The sequence below is a fragment of the Nicotiana tabacum genome, chromosome 3 (genome assembly GCF_000715075.1).
Source record: "Nicotiana tabacum cultivar K326 chromosome 3, ASM71507v2, whole genome shotgun sequence".
NCBI classification, from domain to species: domain Eukaryota; kingdom Viridiplantae; phylum Streptophyta; class Magnoliopsida; order Solanales; family Solanaceae; genus Nicotiana; species Nicotiana tabacum.
The window spans coordinates 619,189-640,550 of NC_134082.1; the positions used below are offsets into that span (position 1 = coordinate 619,189).

The following is a 21,362-nucleotide window of genomic DNA, read 5'->3' on the forward strand; positions in this document are numbered from 1 at the left end:
GAATTTACCCACTCCCAGAAATAACATTCATATGCCACAAAAGATGCACCATAAGCTTGCTCGTAGTATACTACTCCACTAATCGATCTCTTTCAATCTAGGATCAATTAGGACTTTATTTGGTTGTAATGTAGGCTACAGGACAGGTAGGATACATTATGATATAAGAGTGACTTCACCTCCCTAAGCACTTTAATACATATACTTTAACATTCAAACCCCATACTTATGTCAAACCAAAATTCCACCTTCACATCAATGTATATTACCCCATTCTTCTTTAAGCACACTTACATCAAGAGCCACCATTTATCAAGGAATTTTTTTTTACAACAATCCAACTATTTTGTTTTTCAATTCAAGTGGCTATTACTTTTTCAAAACAGTGCACCTTTCTCCTTATTTAATTAGTTCCACTCAAAAGGCAAACCAACCACCCCACACTTTAACTTTTACAAAGTTCATAAACAATTCAAGTGCTCATGAGAGGTTACAAGGTTCAAATAGATGATTAATTCAAACAAATGGGTAAGGCTTGTAATGTAGTTGCCAAAGAAACAAGATTACAGGCTCAAAGGGTTTAACTACGATACATAATAATTAGGCATGTAAAATATACATATCTGGATCAACAAAGAAATGCCTATATCACTTCCTAGACTGAATAAAACTACTATTTCGCTTTGCAAATACACAAGGCAAGTTCTAGGCATCAAATACAATACACAGAATATAACATATCCTTACACACACATGGTACATAACTCACTCAGGATTGGTTTCATCAAGACACTCTAGTCAAAGCAGTTAAGCAAAGTTAAGATCATAAAATTTAAGGTACTTATACAAGAGTCAAAAACTGAGCCTAAGCGTCACAACCAAAGTACTCACTATTCTCAAGGCATAACAAAGTCAAGAGATATTGCTTTAATTCAAAACATAACACAATGGCTCCTACTCCCAAAAAAAGACTAACTACACCCGGTTCAAACAAAACCCTTGGAAAAGAACTGTGGTTTAAAGAAAAATAAAGGGGTAATTGCTACACTACCTAACAAAAGAAAATCTTTTTGTTTTTTCCTTTAGACTTAAATCCCTCAAGAAAATTGTCTAATAGATCCATCATTGGGAAAAGTCCCATCTTTTCTATTTAAAAAAAATATTCAATTAAACTAACATAACTAAAATAGCATAGAAAGTCACCGAGACAATCTCCTCACCCCACACTTAAAATTGTTCATTGTCCCTAATGCACACCATAACTAATAAAAGGGTAAAAGGGACTCCCTAGTAGGCTAAAGGCTGAAGCACTAACAACTCATGGGGTACTCAGGCTTCTCCCAAGCTTGGTCCTTCGTGCGAGTACCTCACACTTAGTTCCAACCATTTGGTTTGTTATTGCATCCTTCCAATAGCTTTGCTTTCCATGTTCCTAGAAATCAAAAATCGACACTAAAAGAATAATACAATAAAAATAAATAAATAAAATAAACTAAATTAAAAATAAAAAATAATAAAGTTGGGTTGCCTCCCAACAAGTGCTTGACTTAACGTCGCGGTACGACATGAATCACTTTTTGCCTCCACCTCGAGCTTATGAATTGAACCCCCAATTTGGCATCAAGTTTTCGACTATGCTCCAGGGGTGGAGGAACATATCTAATTGGTCCAAGCAACCATTGTACTATTCTACACTTCTTGGCTTTTTGATGAGGTATGTAGTCTTGTCTTTCTGGAAAGAAAAATTCCAGAATGTAGTCACCTTGTTCCTTATTCCTTGACTTCTCAATCGGCTCGGATGACTCTATTTCCATATCGTCATCCTAGAAAAATGTAGAAAAATATTTGGAGTGTGGACCAATGTGCTCAAATACATGAACTTCAGGACTTTCAACATCCTCAACATCAATGATACTAGAGTCAACAAAATTTATATCCTCAATGTCCTTGGCTGACTCTAGTCTCACTTCTTCAACATTAACATCCTCAAATTGTTGTTGGCTAGGTTGTTGATGTTCTACTCTGACCTCCCCAATTAACACCTCAAATTCATGCTCTTCTTGGCTACTATCATCAATATTGGCTTGTTGAGCATTAACAACTCCAACCACTTGACTCAGTTCAGCCTCCAACTTGCGAATAGTTGCCTCTTGCCTTTCTATCTGCAATTATTTTTCATTATTTTGTTTCAGAGGGCACTTTAACATATCCTTGATCTCCTTCAGGTCTACATTCCCAGGTTCTTTGTTCCTATTAACTTCACAAGAAAAGGTAGAACTATCATAGTAAGGGATTGGGGGAAGATAAGAAATATAAGCACAACCATTAAAGTGACCATTTTTACCACCACACACATCACTCACATTCCACAAATAAGATTGAGTTGGTGCACATAACTTACTCTCGAGAATATTTTGATAATTTTGATACGGGTGGTTTCCTACACAATATGTATGAGGATCAATAGTAGAATTATCTACACCTAAATTCTCATAATTCCAAGATGTCATGTTTCTCAAATCGACAGTTATAAAAAAAATACAAAAAAACAAAACAAAATAAAAGTTCAAACTTGAACCCTAGCAATATATACAGCTACAACTACACCGTTAGTTCCCCAGCAACGGCGCCAAAATTTGATCACACCCAACTCTATTCCTAAAAAGGATAAGAGGTCGGTGCAAATATAAACCGGTCTAAAAGTCCGAAGTCGAATTCCACAGAGAACTAAGGCTTAGCTACAGCTGTTCACTATCACCAAGAATACAAGCTTGAACAATTCCTAACTTATAGATATCAATATTCTTGTATTTAACTAACTAACTAACTAACTAAAATAATAAATTAACACTAAAGATACTACAGGTTGGAGAAAAGATTAAGGAGGTCTAGAGTTATGATTTCCCCAATTGTCGGAATCCTTCACGCTATGTTTTCTATAATTTCGCCTAAGTATTTTCTACTGATCATAAGTGCTCTGCGTGTTGTAATTCTCTCCCGAGTAATTACGATAATTTACTAGACATACTCTCCCAAGTTACGATAGCTGGCTTTAATTACAGCTCACTTAGATCGCACCCAAGGTTTCGTTATCTCTAATCCCACCTTTAAACACTTGGTTATTGATTCCTCACATACGTTGGGAGTGATGTTGTTCAACAACTACCTAAATATGCACTCTCTCCTAAGTAATACATACTAAATAGGCACAGCTAATTGAGGGCCCTTCAATCAACCACAAGAATAATATAGTTGAACAAATAGAGAAAATACTACGGCTCAATTATATAAAAACATAACAAGAATTTATCCTACAAAAGGTTCCATCAAAACCCTAGATACAAAATTACCTATTTATAATAGTATGTAAAACTACAATATTAAAAGTCATAACCAACAATGAAAAAATAGGAAGAGGAATGAAAAACTCGTAGAAGAATTCTCCGCCTTGCTCCTATTGTGTCGCTGCCTCCTTAGGTCGAATCTGTGTCAAAAATTGGTCTTTCCCTTCAAAATACTGTTTTTCCATGTATATATCAAGTAGGGTCGGGCCCAAACTATTATACCTTCTCCTACACGAAAAAGGACAAGTTTCCAGGCCTGGACGTCCGCGGCCTGGGCGCGGTCCTTTCCTAGTGTACTGCCTCAGCCCGCCTCAGGTCCGCGGTCGCGGTTTCGACCGCAGTTTTCACCATTTTCCGTTTGGAATTTCGAAATATATAAAACATGAAAGTTGTAGACCTTTGAGTTATATTTCCAACCATATATTGTGGAGCTCAAATGGCGCTCTGAGGAAAACGTTATGTATATTTTACTAGACAGTACACAATATGCCTACTCGATTCTCCGTTTTGTTGCTCTATCATCCGTTGATCCACGAATACGATCCCGGCTTAATTCCTTGGGCTTTTACTCATACTTAAAAGCTCCAAACCACTTGGATTCATTCCATAACATCTACATAGCTCGAAATCACTCCTCCAAGCATAAAACACACAATTAGTTCAAGGCACTAGCGATTAAAGCTCAAACTCAATTAAAGTGCAGTAAATTTGAGTGTAATAAGCGAATAAAATACGTAATTATAGCCTATCATCGCCTTCTCCCGAAGTACTACTCGCCTATTCAAAATAGATTAACGCCTATATTCCTATGAAATCAATCTATTAAGAACGCATTAAGATTACGATATTTAATTAAGCATGGTGACTAGGTATATTTCTATCCTAACCACAAATCCCCCCCCCCAAGGGTTAAGATCATGCTCTCTTCAATTCTTCTCTAATCTAAACACGGCTTTCCCAAGCATAGCATAGATAGTAAATAGAACCTAATTGCTAGCCAGACAATTAAGCAATTAATCACAGAATTGAAGAAACAACCATATATTAGTGAATTGTAATCAAGTTTGAGTCAACGTTAAACAAAAATATTCATGGCTAAATCACAACCCCAGAATAATGGGGTTTTAGCCACTCATGATACTAACAAACAATTGCATAAGTGTTGAATAATTTAAAAGACTAGTGAAGATGAAGAAATTTGAGATGTTTGTGCTCCCGGATGTTTCTCGTGTGTATATTTCCTCCCAAGTGGCGTCTCCCCTTCACAAATAAGTTTAGTCTTTCTTTTATACGTGTTGTACTTCTAGGGCCGAAATAATCTTATCCCGGACGAAATTGGAGAAAATTCACGTCACTGGCGCCCTAGCTAGCGTCAGGCGCCCTCCACAGCGCTGCCGAATTTCAGATTCTGCTTCTGGCACCACAGGTAGGGTTGGGCGCCACCTGTGGTCCTGAAATATGCCCTTTTCCTGTTTTCCCCGTTTTGGCTCTAGTATTGCACATCCCTCCCCCGATTGCTCCTGGATCATTCCTAAACATGAAAACACATCAAATTAACATAAATAAACACATTTCACATCCTAAATCCACGAAACAAAAGCAAGATATCACGTGATATCCATACAAATATATATACTTTAAGCACAACATCAGTCTTCTTTTAATTGAAGGATACGGTAGGATGGGTCAGGCAGCGGGGTAGTGAGGCGGGTCGTATAAAACCGGATGGACCAACACCTTTGAATGGGTATCACGTGTCCCATCAAGTTAGGGGTACATATGTTTCAATAATAAGACGGTACAGTTTTTTTCTGAGCCAATAATACAGAGGATGATAATTTTAAATAATTTATAATAGTAGATGGGTATTTCACGACCTTTTCTGTCGTATAAAACACTTTCGGAAAAAGTTATCACAATAAAATAATACTTTCGAACAACGCTTGAAATTAATATGGAGTTAGAAGAAGGCCTCATTGTAAGTGAGTGGGATGACTTTATACAAAGTATACAACTTTTAAGGCAAGCAATAGATTACTGATTTCTTGATACAAACTGAAAGAACCTTCTAGTGGCTTCCCTTCTTCTGAACCTTCCTGTGATCCTCACTATCAGCCGTTGGATCTAATTATACTAAACACCACACAAATCCAAAATTTATCTATCGACTCCCTTCCTAATTTCATTCTCCTCCATTGCTAGGGACTTGCTATTTTAACTAACAAATAACCCTATTTATACAGCATTGACACCAAAAAAATTCCTCAGATCAGAACGACCCTAAGAACTTCTGCGGAAAACAAAAGCTCAAAGGCCTCTCTGCTCTCTCATCTTCTCCTACACACCTTCCTTATAACCCTACATTTATCTTACGTAATTTCCTTCTTGTTGTAATTGTGTGCTAGTGAAACTACATCTTCTGTAACACATATATATAAGACAGAAACTCAAATTTCTTGTCCAAATTAATTAAGATTGTTATTATGGCTCCGGAAATTGTGTCAGTGAGAGGACAAATGGTAAAACCAACGATTCTAACCAATAATATTACATCAAACAGGGCGTATGTTACGTTCTTGGCTGGAAATGGCGATTACGTGAAGGGAGTCGTTGGTTTGGCTAAGGGTTTGAGGAAGGTTCATACTGCGTATCCGCTCGTGGTGGCGGTGCTTCCGGATGTTCCGGAGGAGCACCGCCGTATATTGGAAGCTCAAGGTTGTATCTTGAGGGAGATTGAGCCCGTTTATCCACCTGAGAATCAAACTCAATTTGCCATGGCTTATTACGTCATTAATTATTCCAAGCTTCGTATATGGGAGGTATGAATAATAAACTATCCTATTTTATGGGGCGGTATTTGACTTAACAACAAATTTAAGAAAGAAAGAGAAACTTCTATAAAATTTATGATTTGAAAAAAAATTGAAAATATTTATATGATTAAAAAGCATCTCAGAGAAAAATAAAAAATTTAAAATTAAATTTGTCATGTCTTATTAAGTCATTAATTATTTCAAGCTTCGTATATGGGAGGTACGCATCATCTATACTATATTAAAAACACGAAGGCCTTTAACGAAATGTTGTTTGTCTTTTTTACCCTTTAAAAATAAATTTTACATTAGACAAAATCGTTATTTACTTTATTTTTCTAATATTTAGGACTTTAAAATTTAATAAAATTTTGACGATTAAGTCTTTCCTTATTTGGACTACATAAGAACTCCCAAAAAAATCAACTTATATAAATACATTACTTATTCGAATTTCGGTAAAATAACTACTTCTTTAGCATGTCTTACCTCTATGAGTATGTTTCTTCCACATAAAAAAAAGTGATCTTTAACTTAAAAAAAGTTAACCCCCTCACATACATTGTATGCATATAATTTATTTTATAAATATGACTATACCCCAAGACACAAACAAATCAAAACATGTATAAAGCATAAAAGAAAAAACAATGTCGACAATTTTATTTAATGAAAATCGACGGGGATTTTAATTGGCTTTAGACACATATAATTACTTTTGAAAATTATTGGTTTGGTTACTTATTATATGTCAATACTAAAAAAATAAATATACTGAAAGTTAAAAATAACTACTAAAGTTCTAGAATAAATCTAATAAAAGTAAAAATATTTAAGATACCTAACAACCTACAAATTTATGGAGAAATTTACATGCCCACAAAGTTGAAGTTGGTTGACATAGCCGCTTTTATACATTTAAAAAAGCTAAATTATTCCTTCAACAAATAAATATATGTTAAAAACTTAGTATTAAAATTTAAACTTTTTCTAATATTTAGATCTTTAAATTAAACTAACTAAATTCTACCATAATTTTGATGGAGTGTGATTGAAGGATCACACACACACATATAATACGAGTTAAAAATAGTTTTTTAATCGTTCAGAAAATAATTTTCATGTCAAATACTACAACAAAAACAACAACAACATAACGCCTCAATCCCAATTCTGCCTATGTGAGCTCGCTAACATTGTTAGTTCCAAGCCAGCATAAAGGAAGAGGATTGTGGTAGGTGGCCAGCCAACATAAAACTTGCCAATTCATAATGAATTCATGCCAGAAAAAATCATAATTATAATTATAAATTTTTTTTTCACATAACTAAAATTTAGAACTTTGAAGACTTCGATACGGTAAGCTTCTTCTTTTATTGAGTTAGTTAAATAGAATTGATTATCATCATTCTCATGATTTTATATTTTTTTTGTTAGCCGTTACTTATATAAACTTATACATTAATTTAAATAATGCATATGAGATTTTTTTAAAATTTTGTTTTTTGAGATGAGGTTCACGCGCAATGCGCGTACTCTAAGACTAGTATATATTATACGTACTAACTAGGATCATCTTAGAACACGTGTTAGATTGTTCCCATTAAACATTAGTTCTTCTAATCCATCTGTCCTATTCCATTTGAAATTATTTGAAACTTAACATTCAAATTTTATTGTTTGAATTCATTTTGATATAAAGTTTATTTTTTACTATGAGAGAAAAAATAAAAAGACATAAAGCTTTTGCAATGAACCACTCATTCAATTAGTACAGATACCAAAGTCAATTTGGCATTTTCCATATATTTAATTTGTGTGTCAAAAAAAAATTCTTAGTTTTTAAAACATCTTCACATAAAATAAGATGGATGGAGTACAGATTATCATTGGGTCGTTGGTTCCTTAGATCTCATCTATAATTTGTTCTATATTATTTGATCTGTGATATTGATTAAATAAGGATGTTTGTGTGGTTGCATGCAGTTTGTGGAGTACGAGAAGATGATATACCTAGACAGTGACATTCAGGTGTATGATAATATTGATCATCTCTTTGATTTGGCCGACGGGCATTTCTACGCGGTGATGGACTGTTTTTGTGAGAAGACATGGAGTCACACGCCACAATACAAGATTGGCTATTGCCAGCAGTGCCCTGATAAGGTCAAATGGCCCAATAATGATGAGGAATTTGGTCAGCCAACTTCACTTTATTTTAACGCCGGCATGTTCGTTTTTTAGCCCGGCCTTGACACTTATCAAGATCTCTTGAAGACCCTTAAGATCACTCCTCCTACTCCCTTTGCTGAGCAGGTAACTTTTCACTCCTTAATGCCAGTGGCGAAGGTACATAGAGTTAAGGATGGTCAACTGATAGAGTTAAAGGTGGTCAACTGACCACCCTTCGTCGAAAAATTACACTGTATATATAGGTAAAATATTAGATTTTAATGGTATATAACATATATTGAATACCTTTTATCTGAATTTTTTTTACTTATTTCAAGTTTGAACATCCTAAATGAAATTTTTGGCTTCGCCACTGCTTAAATGTCATTGCATCCGTTGTCCTACATCTTGAGGGAGAAGCATGCGTTTCAAAAAGATTTACATTATTTTTTTATTAGTCCGTTTAAAAAAGATTATCGTATTTCTATATTTCCTTAATGGGAAGCTTTCATAACCACACAAATGTTATGACTTGTTTAAGACCACATGTTTTATAAGTTCATAGTCGGGCAAATGTTATGGTATATATATTTAAGATCACAAGTTTTAAAAGACTTCAGCTCCTTATTAAACTTTGTGTCAATTCAAATTAAGACAAATAAATTGAAACAAAAGAAGTCTTTCTTTGTCAAATTATGCTTAATTTCATATGTGATAATTCCGTCGTGATCTCTTAGTTAATTAGGAAAAGAATTTAACTTTTTGAGGAACGTATTGAGCGAGAAAATTTGATTAGACAATGTATAGTTGGTAAACAATTACTTTATTCTAGAACATATAATTTATTGATTGACATGATGAATTTGCAGGACTTCCTGAACATGTATTTCAAGAACATATACAAACCAATACCTCTAGATTACAATCTTGTTCTAGCAATGTTATGGCGTCATCCGGAGAACGTTAAACTGGCTGAAGTGAAAGTTGTACATTATTGTGCAGCGGTACGTATATCCTATACTTTACTTGCAATATCTACATGCAATCATTATTTTCTCATACTACATTAATTTAATTTGGCACGTTAATAAAAGAAAATAATTTAGTCACCCCTCATGTGACAGACGTTTTACTTTTTAGTATGTTTAGAAAAAGATAATATATTTAGCAATAATTTACTTTATTTTTTTTATTTTAACCTTGATCACATAATTATATAGTCAAAACATCTTTTACATAAAATGAAACAGAGGGAGTAGTTGATATTGTCAATTTACATGTGCATTTATGATGATCTTAAAGGGATCAAAGCCATGGAGGTACACAGGCAAGGAAGACAACATGCAAAGAGATGACATAAAAATGCTGGTGAAGAAATGGTGGGACATTTACGAGGATAAGTCGTTGGACTACAAGAAACCGGTGGCCCTAAATCAAGGATCGGATTCAGAACCCATAAACTTGCAGCCGTTGATTGCAGCTGCTATGTCTGAGGCTGGCGCAGTGCACTGTTTCATTGCGCCATCCGCTGCATAATTTTGACATTAGGCGAATGGCTTCGGCTAACCCTAACACCCCACGAATCCCACAAAATTAATGTATATTGCACCAAATTAGATCGAACAAAACACCAAAGGAACCTTGATTAAAAGAAGAAAATATAAATGAGAATTTCGGAATGGTAAATTAAAGTTCCTAAATTTTATCTTAAGAGGTAAAAATTAGGATAGATTGCAGAGAGAGAATGTGAATGTCGCAGTAATGTAAAAGATATCTGTTCTCTTGAATGAAGAATATATATTATGGAATCTATATTAGAATTGAAAAGGAAATGTTTTGATTTAATTTCGTTTTTGTTTTGTGTGTTCAATGATTTTGTTTAGGAAGAATTCTTGTTAGTACCGTTGTGAAAAATTTGTTCTTGTGGTTTAGGGCTATATTCAATTTATAAAGATAAAGTAGTTGGTTTACATATAGTAATAAATAGTTTTGCTTCTTGGTCAAACAGATTACTAGAAAAAGAAATTAACATGAAATGGCGTATAGAGAATGTTGATAAGACATATTTTGGAGAGAGAGAGAGTCAGAAAGAGAAAGTTCACAACCAAGAAAACATACAACAAACTATTAAAACACGAAAAAAAAAACCTTTCAACTGCAAAATGCTTTCTTATGCCTAGGTAGTTTTACAACTTATATATGAATTTTTTTTGTTTATATACATATAATATAATTTTTGGCATAGGAGATTCAGTTGAACACGTTTAGTAAACGTAAGAAGAACAAATTCAGCAGAAAAGAAAAATAGTAAGACACGACGACCAAGGGGCAAGGAGTTAAGGCCTGCTACCTCCACAAAGGGAGAAAATTTTCGTGATTCTTTGGTCCATCCCTCTTCACATGCTTTATAGAGATATCATTATCTGTATATTAATATGTTTTAACAGGTTATCCCGTATATTTTTTGGCTATTGTAACAAAGTATTTTTATAGAGAACATATATTATATCATAATATGATAAATTGATTTCAAGGAAAACTTGGCAGTTATACAAGTAAATTTGTCCGCGCTTCGCACGGTTATAAAAGACATAAATGAATTTGGAATTAACGTATAATATATAAATTTTGTCAAAATAGAAGAAATAAATATGTCATGTATATGCAGGCAAAATTTAGTCCCATATATTGACGTATATGTGCTTACGAACACATGAACTGCATTTTTCATGAATTGTATTTTCTCATGAAACGGAAAAAAAAAGAGATATTTTTGGAGGAATTTTGCTCACTTTAGAATTGGTGAAAGATATCAATGAATTTAGAAATAATTATTTTTATGCATATGCAGGCAAATTTTTTATTCTATATATTGATTGTATATGCGCCCGCACACAAACAAAGCTGAGTGAACTGCATTTTCCTTTATTTATTTTCTCATTAGAAGGAAAATAATTTTTTGGAGGAATATAGTGAATATGTTGTTTTAACACATGATTCCCTCTAAAACCATTCTTTGTAACATTATTTTACAAATCTGTCATAGTTTTCTTTGGATATGATTTTTCATATATTCTCTATGACAACATTTCGTTATAAATATGACCGTATATATTAAATACATAGTACATGAATAGTAGATTTTCTTTCTTTTGCTATTCCAAAACTTTCTTTTCTTCTTTTTCTTTCTATTCATATTCTACTCCATAATCCCCCTAAATTTTTCAACCCCTACATAAGCTCTCATTTTCGGAAAGTAATTTTTTCCCTCTCAATTTTTCTTAATATTTATCTTTTCTCCTTCTTTACTATTAGTACTTCCTCTATTGACTTTTCTTTTTTTCTTCCTCTTTCCTGGGTTACTCTAAAAAATATTAAACTATGCTCCTCCTTAATGTCCACAATATTCACTTTCTTCTCCAGATTCTCTACAAAAAAAAAAATTAAAATTTTTCTTCTTCATCCTAAAACTTCCAGGAAAGTAATCCTTCAGACAAAAAAAAAAGAGCTCTAAGTCCGGACTTCGAAGCATTGAGTTCGAAAAATGAGAAGGAGAAAATCATTCCTATCTGGAATTTATCATAAATACAGATCGTTCATTTTTGTTCTTTCTTTTATCCTACAAGATCATATCAAAGACAACCTTTTTTCCTTTTCACATTATTAGTGTGGAGTAAAGACGTTAACCAAATATTTTAGGATTCTTGTTCCCCTTTCTTTTTTACAATATTTCAAGATATTTTCTTCATATAATTAGTGGCGAATAAAAGATGTCTAACCAAGCACTTCAAACTTGCGATGCTACAATTTTAAATTGTAAATTGTGACAAGACTAATTTATAATTTCTTAATTTTGTAAAAGAAAATTCATATTTTTAGTAATAAACATATTGTCGTGATTCTTCTATGAACTAAAACAATGGATACATTACCTATTACACCTGTTCAAACTTCATACGAAGAATTTCTTGTTTCTTGAGACAAACATTATAGAAAAAAACAGATGGCACCAATTGTGTCCTATCGTCTCTTGAAGGATATCGAGTTGCATCCGCAGTTCTTGTGCAAGGACCAATTAGTCCTCTTGTTCTTTGGACCTTGATGCTCTCATAATTACCTTCGACGACTATGACACAATTTGAGAAAAATAAATATAAATCCCGTGATAGAAAAATTTTAAAAATAAATTGAAATTTAAATAGAAAAACCTGAAAGTCTAATACCAACCAAACATGAAGCTTCAAACCGTGCATGAGCTTTTCCATCGGAGCTTCCATAGTCACTTCCTCTCCTCCAATAATTTCTTTCCATTGTAAAGGCACTGATGGGTCATATCAAATGAGAAATCAACATATTCTCATCTCAGTGTACAATAAAAAATATATATTGAGTAGAAAAGTAGATAATTATACCTTAATAGAGGCTTCGCCACCAAAATTTTCATTCATCACAAGAAAAGATTGAATAGGAGGAGGTTGCAAGGAAGACTATTGTATCATTCCTTTTTTATTATGGAAGAAAGTTGTAACGAAGGTTGTAATTTTCTTCCTTTGCTAAGTCAAAAAACGGATTTCTTTTGATTTTGAAACTGATGTTTTCTCTCTTCCCTTATTCATTATGGAGCTATAATTAAATTCTTAATATTTTGTAATAAATGAGTTCTTATAACTACAACAATATATCTTATTATTAGACAAATGAAAAGTAGAGAAAAGGGTCAAAAAAGGAGAAAAAAGATAAATACAATCCTTGGCCAATGAGAGGTGCCAAGTCACATTTTCTATTCTCACCTTTATATATACAAAGAGAGAGATTGTTATAGAGAATGACAGTTATAAAGAAATTTGACTATATTTGTCAAATATCTCCAACTATGTATCATAACGAGTATCTTATTAGCTTAGCATTAGAAATTCCATAAGAGAAGCGAACAGATCAACTAGAATAAGACCAAGAAAGTATCACCATGGGATTTCCTGGAACTTGTGAGTCTTACTGAAACAAAAGTACACGTTAAGTACATCTTCTTTATTTTCTTCTCTCCTTGACAGCATGTTCCAAATAAAAATTGGACCCTGTTCCATAACTCAACATATAACAAGGCCATGATACCTAACTAAAAGACGATTAAACATTTCAACGTCAAGCTACGGAAGCTCAAGAAGTTGATAATGCAGAGGACATATCAGCATGCCCTCCCACCATCCTCTCGGCCTTCTCTCCCCGTTCTCCTGTTACAGTGTAGCATAGATTCATTACAAGCAATAACTTTTGACCTCTGTAAAGGAGGCGAAGTTCAGATGACAAATCAACCTAGGAAGACAAATAACTCATTTATAAATGAAAAAGGACTCATCATCAAAACTTTCTGCTTACCAGTGCGAACTCTTATCACATCAGAGATGGGAATCACTGCGAAAGAAAATGAAACAGCATCAACAATTCACCATAAAACTAACAACATTAGAATAGATTAATAGTAAGCAAACTTTTATTTTGCTTAAAAAGTAAACACATTTTAAATTATACATTGTATATTAATTTGTAATATATCAAACTAAATATTCAACAAGAAATAGTTCTTGCATTAGAATCCTTACATTACTAATCTCTACGTTATTAATCCATGCAATACTAATACCAGGATTACAATCTCTGCATCGCTAATCTCTACCTAACTTGTCTCTAAACCAAACGACCCCTACCAATATCCCAAAAGATGGCCAAACTTCAATAGCCTCTTTGAATTCATGGTCTCTGAAAAACATTTCTTGCAAGGACAAACATTTTATTGTTAGATTATGTGCTAAGATGCCATTACAATCTTCGGAATGCAGCTATACCATGAAAACTAAGTTGCTCGGACACGGGTGCGAGTTCGAGATCTAAATTCTAAGATTCGGGGATATGGATCCTAGTATGGATACGGGTGAGTGGATCCGGCTAAAAATAATTCAAAACAATCAAAATATCTCTAAATTATAAGAAATTTTCTGAAATATTTACGTATAGCTTGTAAAATGTGTATTTCTTTTTTATTCTCAAGTTGTAGATAAGTAATTGATTTCCTAGATAAGGCATGCTATTTTCTTCAAATTTACCCTAATTTTGGTTCTGATTTCGGGAATCAAATTGTATTTTGTCCGGAATTGTTCCGTCCGTCATGGTGAAAGTACCCAAAATTATTTGACTAGATCTGGTACGAATCCCATACCCACACCCATACTAGTATCGTGTCGACACGAGTGCGGTATCTAAACTGCTGTGTCGAAGAAACTTGGCATGAAACAAGAACTCCAGAGTAAAATAGTACATTAACTAGGCTTTGCCTAGTGGGCCACCATTGGTATTTTTGTATTGGCAGTTCTCTCAAAATATAATGCAGCACTCTAATCCCTATTACTCCACACGCGTTCGAAGTTGTGAAGATGTTCTAAAAAATAGCTATGTTAACATGAGAAACTGAGATAATTATGTGATTCAGATCTTTGCTATATCTTTGGTTTTCTTTCTTTTTTTCAGTTGTACGAACACTCCGATTAGACTGAGAAGATGGTTAAATTGAGCGAATGGAAAGGCCTACCTGAGCACTTAAGGTCAGGTGGTGAACATGTGTCATGAAAGTAGTAAAAGTGAGAACAAAAGCTTGCCACAGATTAAGTAGCTTATGACGCTCAAGTTAAAAGTTCAAACAACATCACTTGTGACTATGGTATTGGCAATGAAATAGGCTTCCTATTGATAGTTTGAAACAGATAAGACAAGCCCCACTCAAGCGCAGACATGTGAACTGGTTTCACTGGAAACTTAAAAGGACAGAGCGCTTATGCTCTTTGATAAATTTTCTATAGCTACCTGTATCTTTTTACTTAAAACATAGAAGAATGATTTTGAACCATTAACTGGCCACCTGCTAGTACAACCTAACCATTAACTTGAGCACAAAAAAAAGGTCTTCTAGCATCAGACAACCTTTTGTTTGATGATCCAGTCCAGGCTTGGCTTGACATTTTGGTCAGAATAGATGAAATTAAGAATAAAGGCATACTCCTTACATGAGAACACACCCACCAAACAAAAATACCGTGAAAGGAAAATGTAGAAGAGTGTGCATGTGTATATTGATAAATCATAAATGTATGTAAATCATATTTTCTCATAAGATGTTCAAATATTTAAGAAGGTAAGCATCAACCCGAGGAAAGATCAATGGGGCTGGGATTTAATTAAATTATTATGAACAAGTCACTGATGGCTTTCCTTGTCTGATAAAATTGAAAAGAAAAGATCAATGGATTTGAGATTCCTACAGCCTTTTAATCTTATTTTAAAATTTTGGGCTAGTATTTTCTATCTGTTTCTTCTGGTATACCTACATCAGTTTACAGTACACCACGTATCTCAATGGAACCAAAAGATTTTATTTGAACAAATATGATTTGTCATTGCAAGCACCTTTTAAAAGCCTTGGTGGTATTGTTTTTTCACGCTGCATGTGCAACCGCACTAAGATTATTGCAAGCTTTTCATTTACTTTTGCTGTTCTTAGGACATTGACCAAATAAATGGAATGGCTCAACCTAGAAGTTAAGTTGAAGAACCAGGATAACTGGATTAGACGAGACACCTGAGAGATTGCAGGAACCTAAATTTGCTCAGCTTTTCGGTTTTAAAAGTCAAAATTAGTTAAAAGTAGACCATCAAATTCAACAACAGTATGAAGCAGTAGGTGAAAAGATATCAGCTACATATTGAAGGCCACTAGTTTAACCAGTCTGCCTCTCTTTTTTTTCTCTTTGGCACCAAAAAGGAAAGGACAGGTTTATGTTATATATGCACTTCATTTTGCATTGATGATACCTATATTGGAGTGATACTGGTATATGCACTTCAATGTGAATCCTTCAGAATAAACGAAACACATATTTACAACTGAATGCATCTGTATTTGTTCTATATCCATATCCAATATTCATGCCCTAGGTATAGATAACATATATGTGGTTAGGAGAAAAAATATTCCCCTCAGCAACCAGGGGACCGCCAATGCACCTACATTGGGGCAGAAGATAAGGTTATCCATGTGCTTAAGTCTTGAAGAGTGGAATTACTTGCTAACCCCTCTGCGTTATTGGAATTAATTCAAGTAATGCACACAAAAAGCAAAAACTGACTTAGTAGTGGAATTACTCATATTCCCATATAAGATCTCGCTCTTTTAACACTAAGTTCCTCATCTTCCTCAAAATTAAGCAGTCACAAAAAACACGTCGTCTTCAAACATGTTTGACAAATGGGTAAGCCCTCTACCCGTGAAGGTAAATATCTGTTCGGAAACAACATTGCAAGTAACAGACTATGTGTCACACCTTACCCGTACATAGGATGTGTCGCGATAAGAAAATATACATCATACTCATTGAGAAAACACTAACTAAACGCCCTCAAGCTTGGTTGGAGAATTTACAGCAAATCAATGTTCATATTAACATAGCTAGCGACAGAACTCCAGAATCAAGAAGAGAAAAACTTACAGAAGATCTTTCCATCACCAATTTCACCAGTTCTTGCCTCTTCAATTATCTTTGCAATGACTCCTTCAACCTAATAAGACAGTATTACAGGTTAGAAAACTTGTATATGCACAGCAGAGAGAAATAACACGGCAACCCTACACTTACACTTACAGAAAACCTGTATATACACAGAGAGAAACAACACATTAACCATGTAATCTTATAATGTACACATATGGTTTTGAATTATGGTGCCCAAAACTTGATCAAGGCCTTTAAAATCCGAACCTGGTCTTTGCTCACAACAATCTCCATTTTAACTTTTGCTACAAACTTGTCTTCAGAGAATTCAGAGCCTGCAAGCAGCAGATAACTTCAAAACCTGAGGAAGAGTCTGTTTAAGTAAGAATATCCATGACAACCTAAAACAATAAACAGTTAAAATTGATGAATTTTTTCCTTACCAGCTTGCCTCTCGGTCAAGCCACCTTGGGCTCCAAAGCCACGAACATCAGAGACAGTGACACCACGAATGCCCATTTTCAATAGTGCCTTCATAACGCAGAAAGTATGAGTAAATGATGGCATGTTTTAACTTTCTGGAGTAGAAGTGTTGAAATATCTTCAGGAAAATGTTTGCCTTCTGTTGGGTTTTGAAAAGGAGTTCAATAGATCATCACAAAATACATGGATAACTGTTTGGGCTTTAGCTTCCCGTAACGGAAACATACATTATCTTGATGATTTTTATATTGCATATTCTTTTCAATTTGTTGGGGCGGGGGGGGGGGGGGAGGGGGTGGGGGGTTGGGGCCTTACTCCACTCCACCCTCTTACATTTAATATGTCCAACCCCTTAGTGTTCCTTCCAATGCTAGATATTCTAAGCATATCCTGATCTAAAGTCTGTGCCCCCTCGAACGTTTTTCAACTTATCCGGGACAAGACTTTTAGAATGAAAAAAGAAAGAATTCGTCTCCAAAAGCTTAAAGCAATTTGATGCTGATCCATCAGAAGGATTATCCTTGGGGGCATGATATGATAACATAGTAAAGAAAAATATCGTGTATTACTCTCTGTGGAGAAATAGTTACAGTGTATACAAAGAAAGAACTAGGATAAATTGCAAATAAATGTGAAGTTTCTGCTATATGCTGCATTAATGGTAGATAATCCTACAACTACTGCATTAAAGACACAATAGATAAACCATAATTCTGATCATTTGTATGTGTAGACTTTACTCGGAGCTCGATAAATTCTGAAGAGGATCTGAAAAATAGAATGTGAAGAAATGAAACTTGGGCCTAACTCAATCCCAAAAACTAGTCCATGAGGAGAGGATCGCCCAAGACCATATAAGGAGAGCACAGCTTATTCCCTTAGCCAATGTTTAACACCCACCCACCACCCACCACCCCCCACACACACACAAATGTGGAACGTAACATAGAGATTAACCTTCGACTAACTATAATTACTTATCTATTCCAAACTTCTAATTCTCAAAACCTGAATGGTGTCAAAAAAATACAAAAGTGCGCCCATTAGCCCGAGTTCTTGTTCTTAAGTGTACGTTGACACCTGCCAATAAGAGATGCACCACTTACCGCCCTTTCCTCTGTAGGGCAATTGGCTAAGGAGTCGAAGAATGAGGCAATCAAAAATGTCTTGATGTACCTAAGACTAGTTACCATATCATCGTGAAACTTAATGCTTATTGGCTTTTCAAACTTATCGGTATTGATGTTAGTAGAGCAGGCTAGCAGAATTTTAATTAACCCCTTGGGCTTTTGATCACTTTGATCACAACTGAGATTGAAACGCAGCTCTAAAACCATTTTCCACAATAGGCTTTTCCATGATATGATCAAATGCAAAGTCGGGGTCGAGTAAAACCCCCCTCAAAAAGGTCTTTTAGTCAATGAAATAAAGAGCATTTAAGCAATTATTATTATTTGCGAATGCAACATTAAGGATCACAAGAAGAAAAGATCCAATTTTTCTAACATGCATATGGAAAATCCGAGTGCTTACCGAAGAAACCTGTTGAACTCTCCACGGTCTAGTCGATTCCAAAATTTGCAGCAGAATGAAACATGCAAAACTGATGAATGAATATGCAGATTTAAAGAGGATTAAAAAAAGCGAGAAATAATAAAAGTGATGCACCTTAGAATTGCTTCGATTTTGTAAAAATTGGCATCGGGGACAAAATCTGAAAAACCCAAAGTACTAAATCAAAAACAACAACACATAGAGGAAAATCTTGACTGAAAATTATGAAGTGGGTTTAAAGCAAATTGTTGAATAATGAGACCTGGAGAGCTTTGGGCTCTGATAATTGGGAAAAGACGAGCATTTGGTACGCGTTTGATGGTGAGTTGCGAAGGGAAGAACTCGCGGAGGTTGTTGGGTCGAATGGTAATATTGGAAGTGAAACTAGGCAATTCTTGGAAGTGGGAAGGGGAGGAGTGAAGGGAGAAGCTGGATTTGGAAAGTGAGGCAGTGGCCATTGAGAAAACGAATAATTGGAGTGAGAGAGTAACAGAAGACGGAAAAAGGAAGTAGTGAAGTTGTTATTCGATGAGGTCTATGCCTACAAGGGCCATGTACGAACAAAGTAATTGGCACCTTTGTTTTAAAAGGCTTTTCAGACTCTGCCCGAACTCGCCCCCAGTGTGAGGGCACTTGCAAAACGTTTTGGCATTCAGGTGTGCAGCTTGATTAGGTGAGGTTTATATTTTAAGCGTCCGGGAGGTCACGCGAGGCCACGGGTTCGAACTGAAAAATCAGCCTCTTAGAGAACTATAGTATAAGACTACATACAATAGATCATTGTGGTCCGGCCCTTCCCCCGATCCCGTGATTGGCAGGAGCTTAGTACACCATTCTACCCTTTATATTTCAAGTGTCCGATTGAGTGTCCTAAGCAGACTTAATACTCCAATCAAATATCAACTTTCTTAATTAGTATTGCTGACTCACAAAAAATTTAAAAAAACGATAAAAGTTCTGTACATCTATAAAATTGTAAAGATTGAGATTAGCTCAAATAACAGATATACTATTGCATATATCATAATTAAAAATTTCATAAAGATAAAGATCATTTGAACATTGTAGGCGTAAAAAAATACACATGCCTGGAGTGTGCCCTTACAAAACGGGTAGAATCCGACGAAAAGAAGATAGAGGCAAACGATAAGAAAGTGGAAACTTACAGCTCGAGGATTGATCAGATCCCGGGGGCACCTTCGATATTGGGGGCACCTTCGATATTGAAGGGACCGGATTCCAAAAAGTTCATTCAGAAGCCTTTTCCTCCGAGAGCAGCACCAAAGACTATTCCAAAAAGGTTCTAAATGCATGATATTCCCAAATACAATGGGACCAGGAATCCAAACGAGCATGTTACCTCTTACACATATGCAATAAAAGGCAATGACCTCGAGTATAATGAGATCGAGTCGGTATTTCTAAAGAAATTCGGGGAAACCCTGTCCAAGGGAGCAATGATATGGTATCACAATTTATCACAATAAAATGCAACGACCTCGAGGACGATGAGAGGGATAACGAGATGCTTAGGGAATTCATGTTGAGATTCCAAATGGAACAGATGGACCTGCCACCGGTTGCAGACGATTGGGCCGTTCAGGCATTTACTCAGGGGCTCAACCCCCGAAGTTTGGTTACATCTTAACAGGCAAAGCAAAATATTTTTGAGTATACAGCGGTTACCTAGGCCGATGTCCATAACAGGTATTAGTCAAAGATCAAAGCCGAAGACAACCAATTAGGGAACCCATCGGGGTTAGTTTATCCCATTAGAGCAAACGGCAAGTCTAAAAGAGTAGTGGACCAGGAGTCGAGGCCACCCCGAGACCAATACCAGCCTTATAACTCAAATAGAAGGAAAAATGGACCCAGTCGCTATTCGACCAGGAGCGACAGAAGAAATTATCAAGGTCTAAGCAATCGAGGGTTGGTGAATCGAAATGGGTTCGACAGATCACCCAGAGTCAGAGATGCCCCGAGGCTATCAGAATATAACTCCAATGTAGATGCATCAAGTATAGTGCCGGCCATCGGTCGTATCAAGGAGACCAAATGGCCGAGGCCGCTCAAGTTTGATCCAGCACAAAGGGATCATAATTTGATATGCAAATATCACGGCACTCACGGGCATAGAACCGAGGATTGTCGGCAGTTAAGGGAAGAAGTGGCTCAGTTGTTCAACAATGGGCATCTTTAAGAATTCCTAAGTGAGCGGGCCAAAAATCATTTTAAGAATAGGGACGTCAACAAGCAGGTCGAGCAGGAAGAACCCCAACATGTGATTAATATGATTATCGGAGGAGTAGACATTCCCAAGGTCCAATGATGAAACGCACCAAAGTTTCTATCATAAGAGAAAAACGAACTTGAGATTACGTTCCAGAAGGATCCATCTCGTTTAGTGACGAGGATGTTGAGGGAATCATTCAACCTCACAACGGTGCACTGGTAATATA

The 21,362-nt window shown here is 35.3% G+C and overlaps 3 protein-coding genes across 3 annotated transcripts; 2 read left to right on the forward strand and 1 right to left on the reverse strand.

Moving 5' to 3' along the window:
- Positions 1 to 5,602: 5,602 nt before the first annotated feature.
- On the forward strand, positions 5,603 to 10,174 carry LOC107772944 (galactinol synthase 1-like). The gene is made up of 4 exons (XM_075249020.1): positions 5,603 to 6,163; positions 8,144 to 8,473; positions 9,199 to 9,333; positions 9,632 to 10,174. The coding sequence occupies exons 1-2, from the start codon at positions 5,828 to 5,830 to the stop codon at positions 8,399 to 8,401; spliced, it is 594 nt and encodes a 197-aa protein (XP_075105121.1). The 5' UTR covers positions 5,603 to 5,827; the 3' UTR covers positions 8,402 to 8,473; positions 9,199 to 9,333; positions 9,632 to 10,174.
- On the forward strand, positions 8,492 to 9,865 carry LOC142161655 (galactinol synthase 1-like). Its single transcript, XM_075250610.1, has 3 exons — positions 8,492 to 8,506; positions 9,199 to 9,333; positions 9,632 to 9,865. Exons 1-3 carry the CDS (start codon positions 8,492 to 8,494, stop codon positions 9,863 to 9,865), a joined length of 384 nt encoding a protein of 127 aa, XP_075106711.1.
- A 3,097-nt stretch (positions 10,175 to 13,271) lies between the features above and the next one.
- LOC107773744 (nitrogen regulatory protein P-II homolog) lies at positions 13,272 to 19,558 on the reverse strand. The gene is made up of 8 exons (XM_075249021.1): positions 19,166 to 19,558; positions 19,018 to 19,063; positions 18,883 to 18,910; positions 17,310 to 17,397; positions 17,134 to 17,201; positions 16,864 to 16,933; positions 13,706 to 13,741; positions 13,272 to 13,560 (listed from the first exon to the last, which is right to left on the reverse strand). The coding sequence occupies exons 1-8, from the start codon at positions 19,359 to 19,361 to the stop codon at positions 13,487 to 13,489; spliced, it is 606 nt and encodes a 201-aa protein (XP_075105122.1). The 5' UTR covers positions 19,362 to 19,558; the 3' UTR covers positions 13,272 to 13,486.
- Positions 19,559 to 21,362: the final 1,804 nt, after the last annotated feature.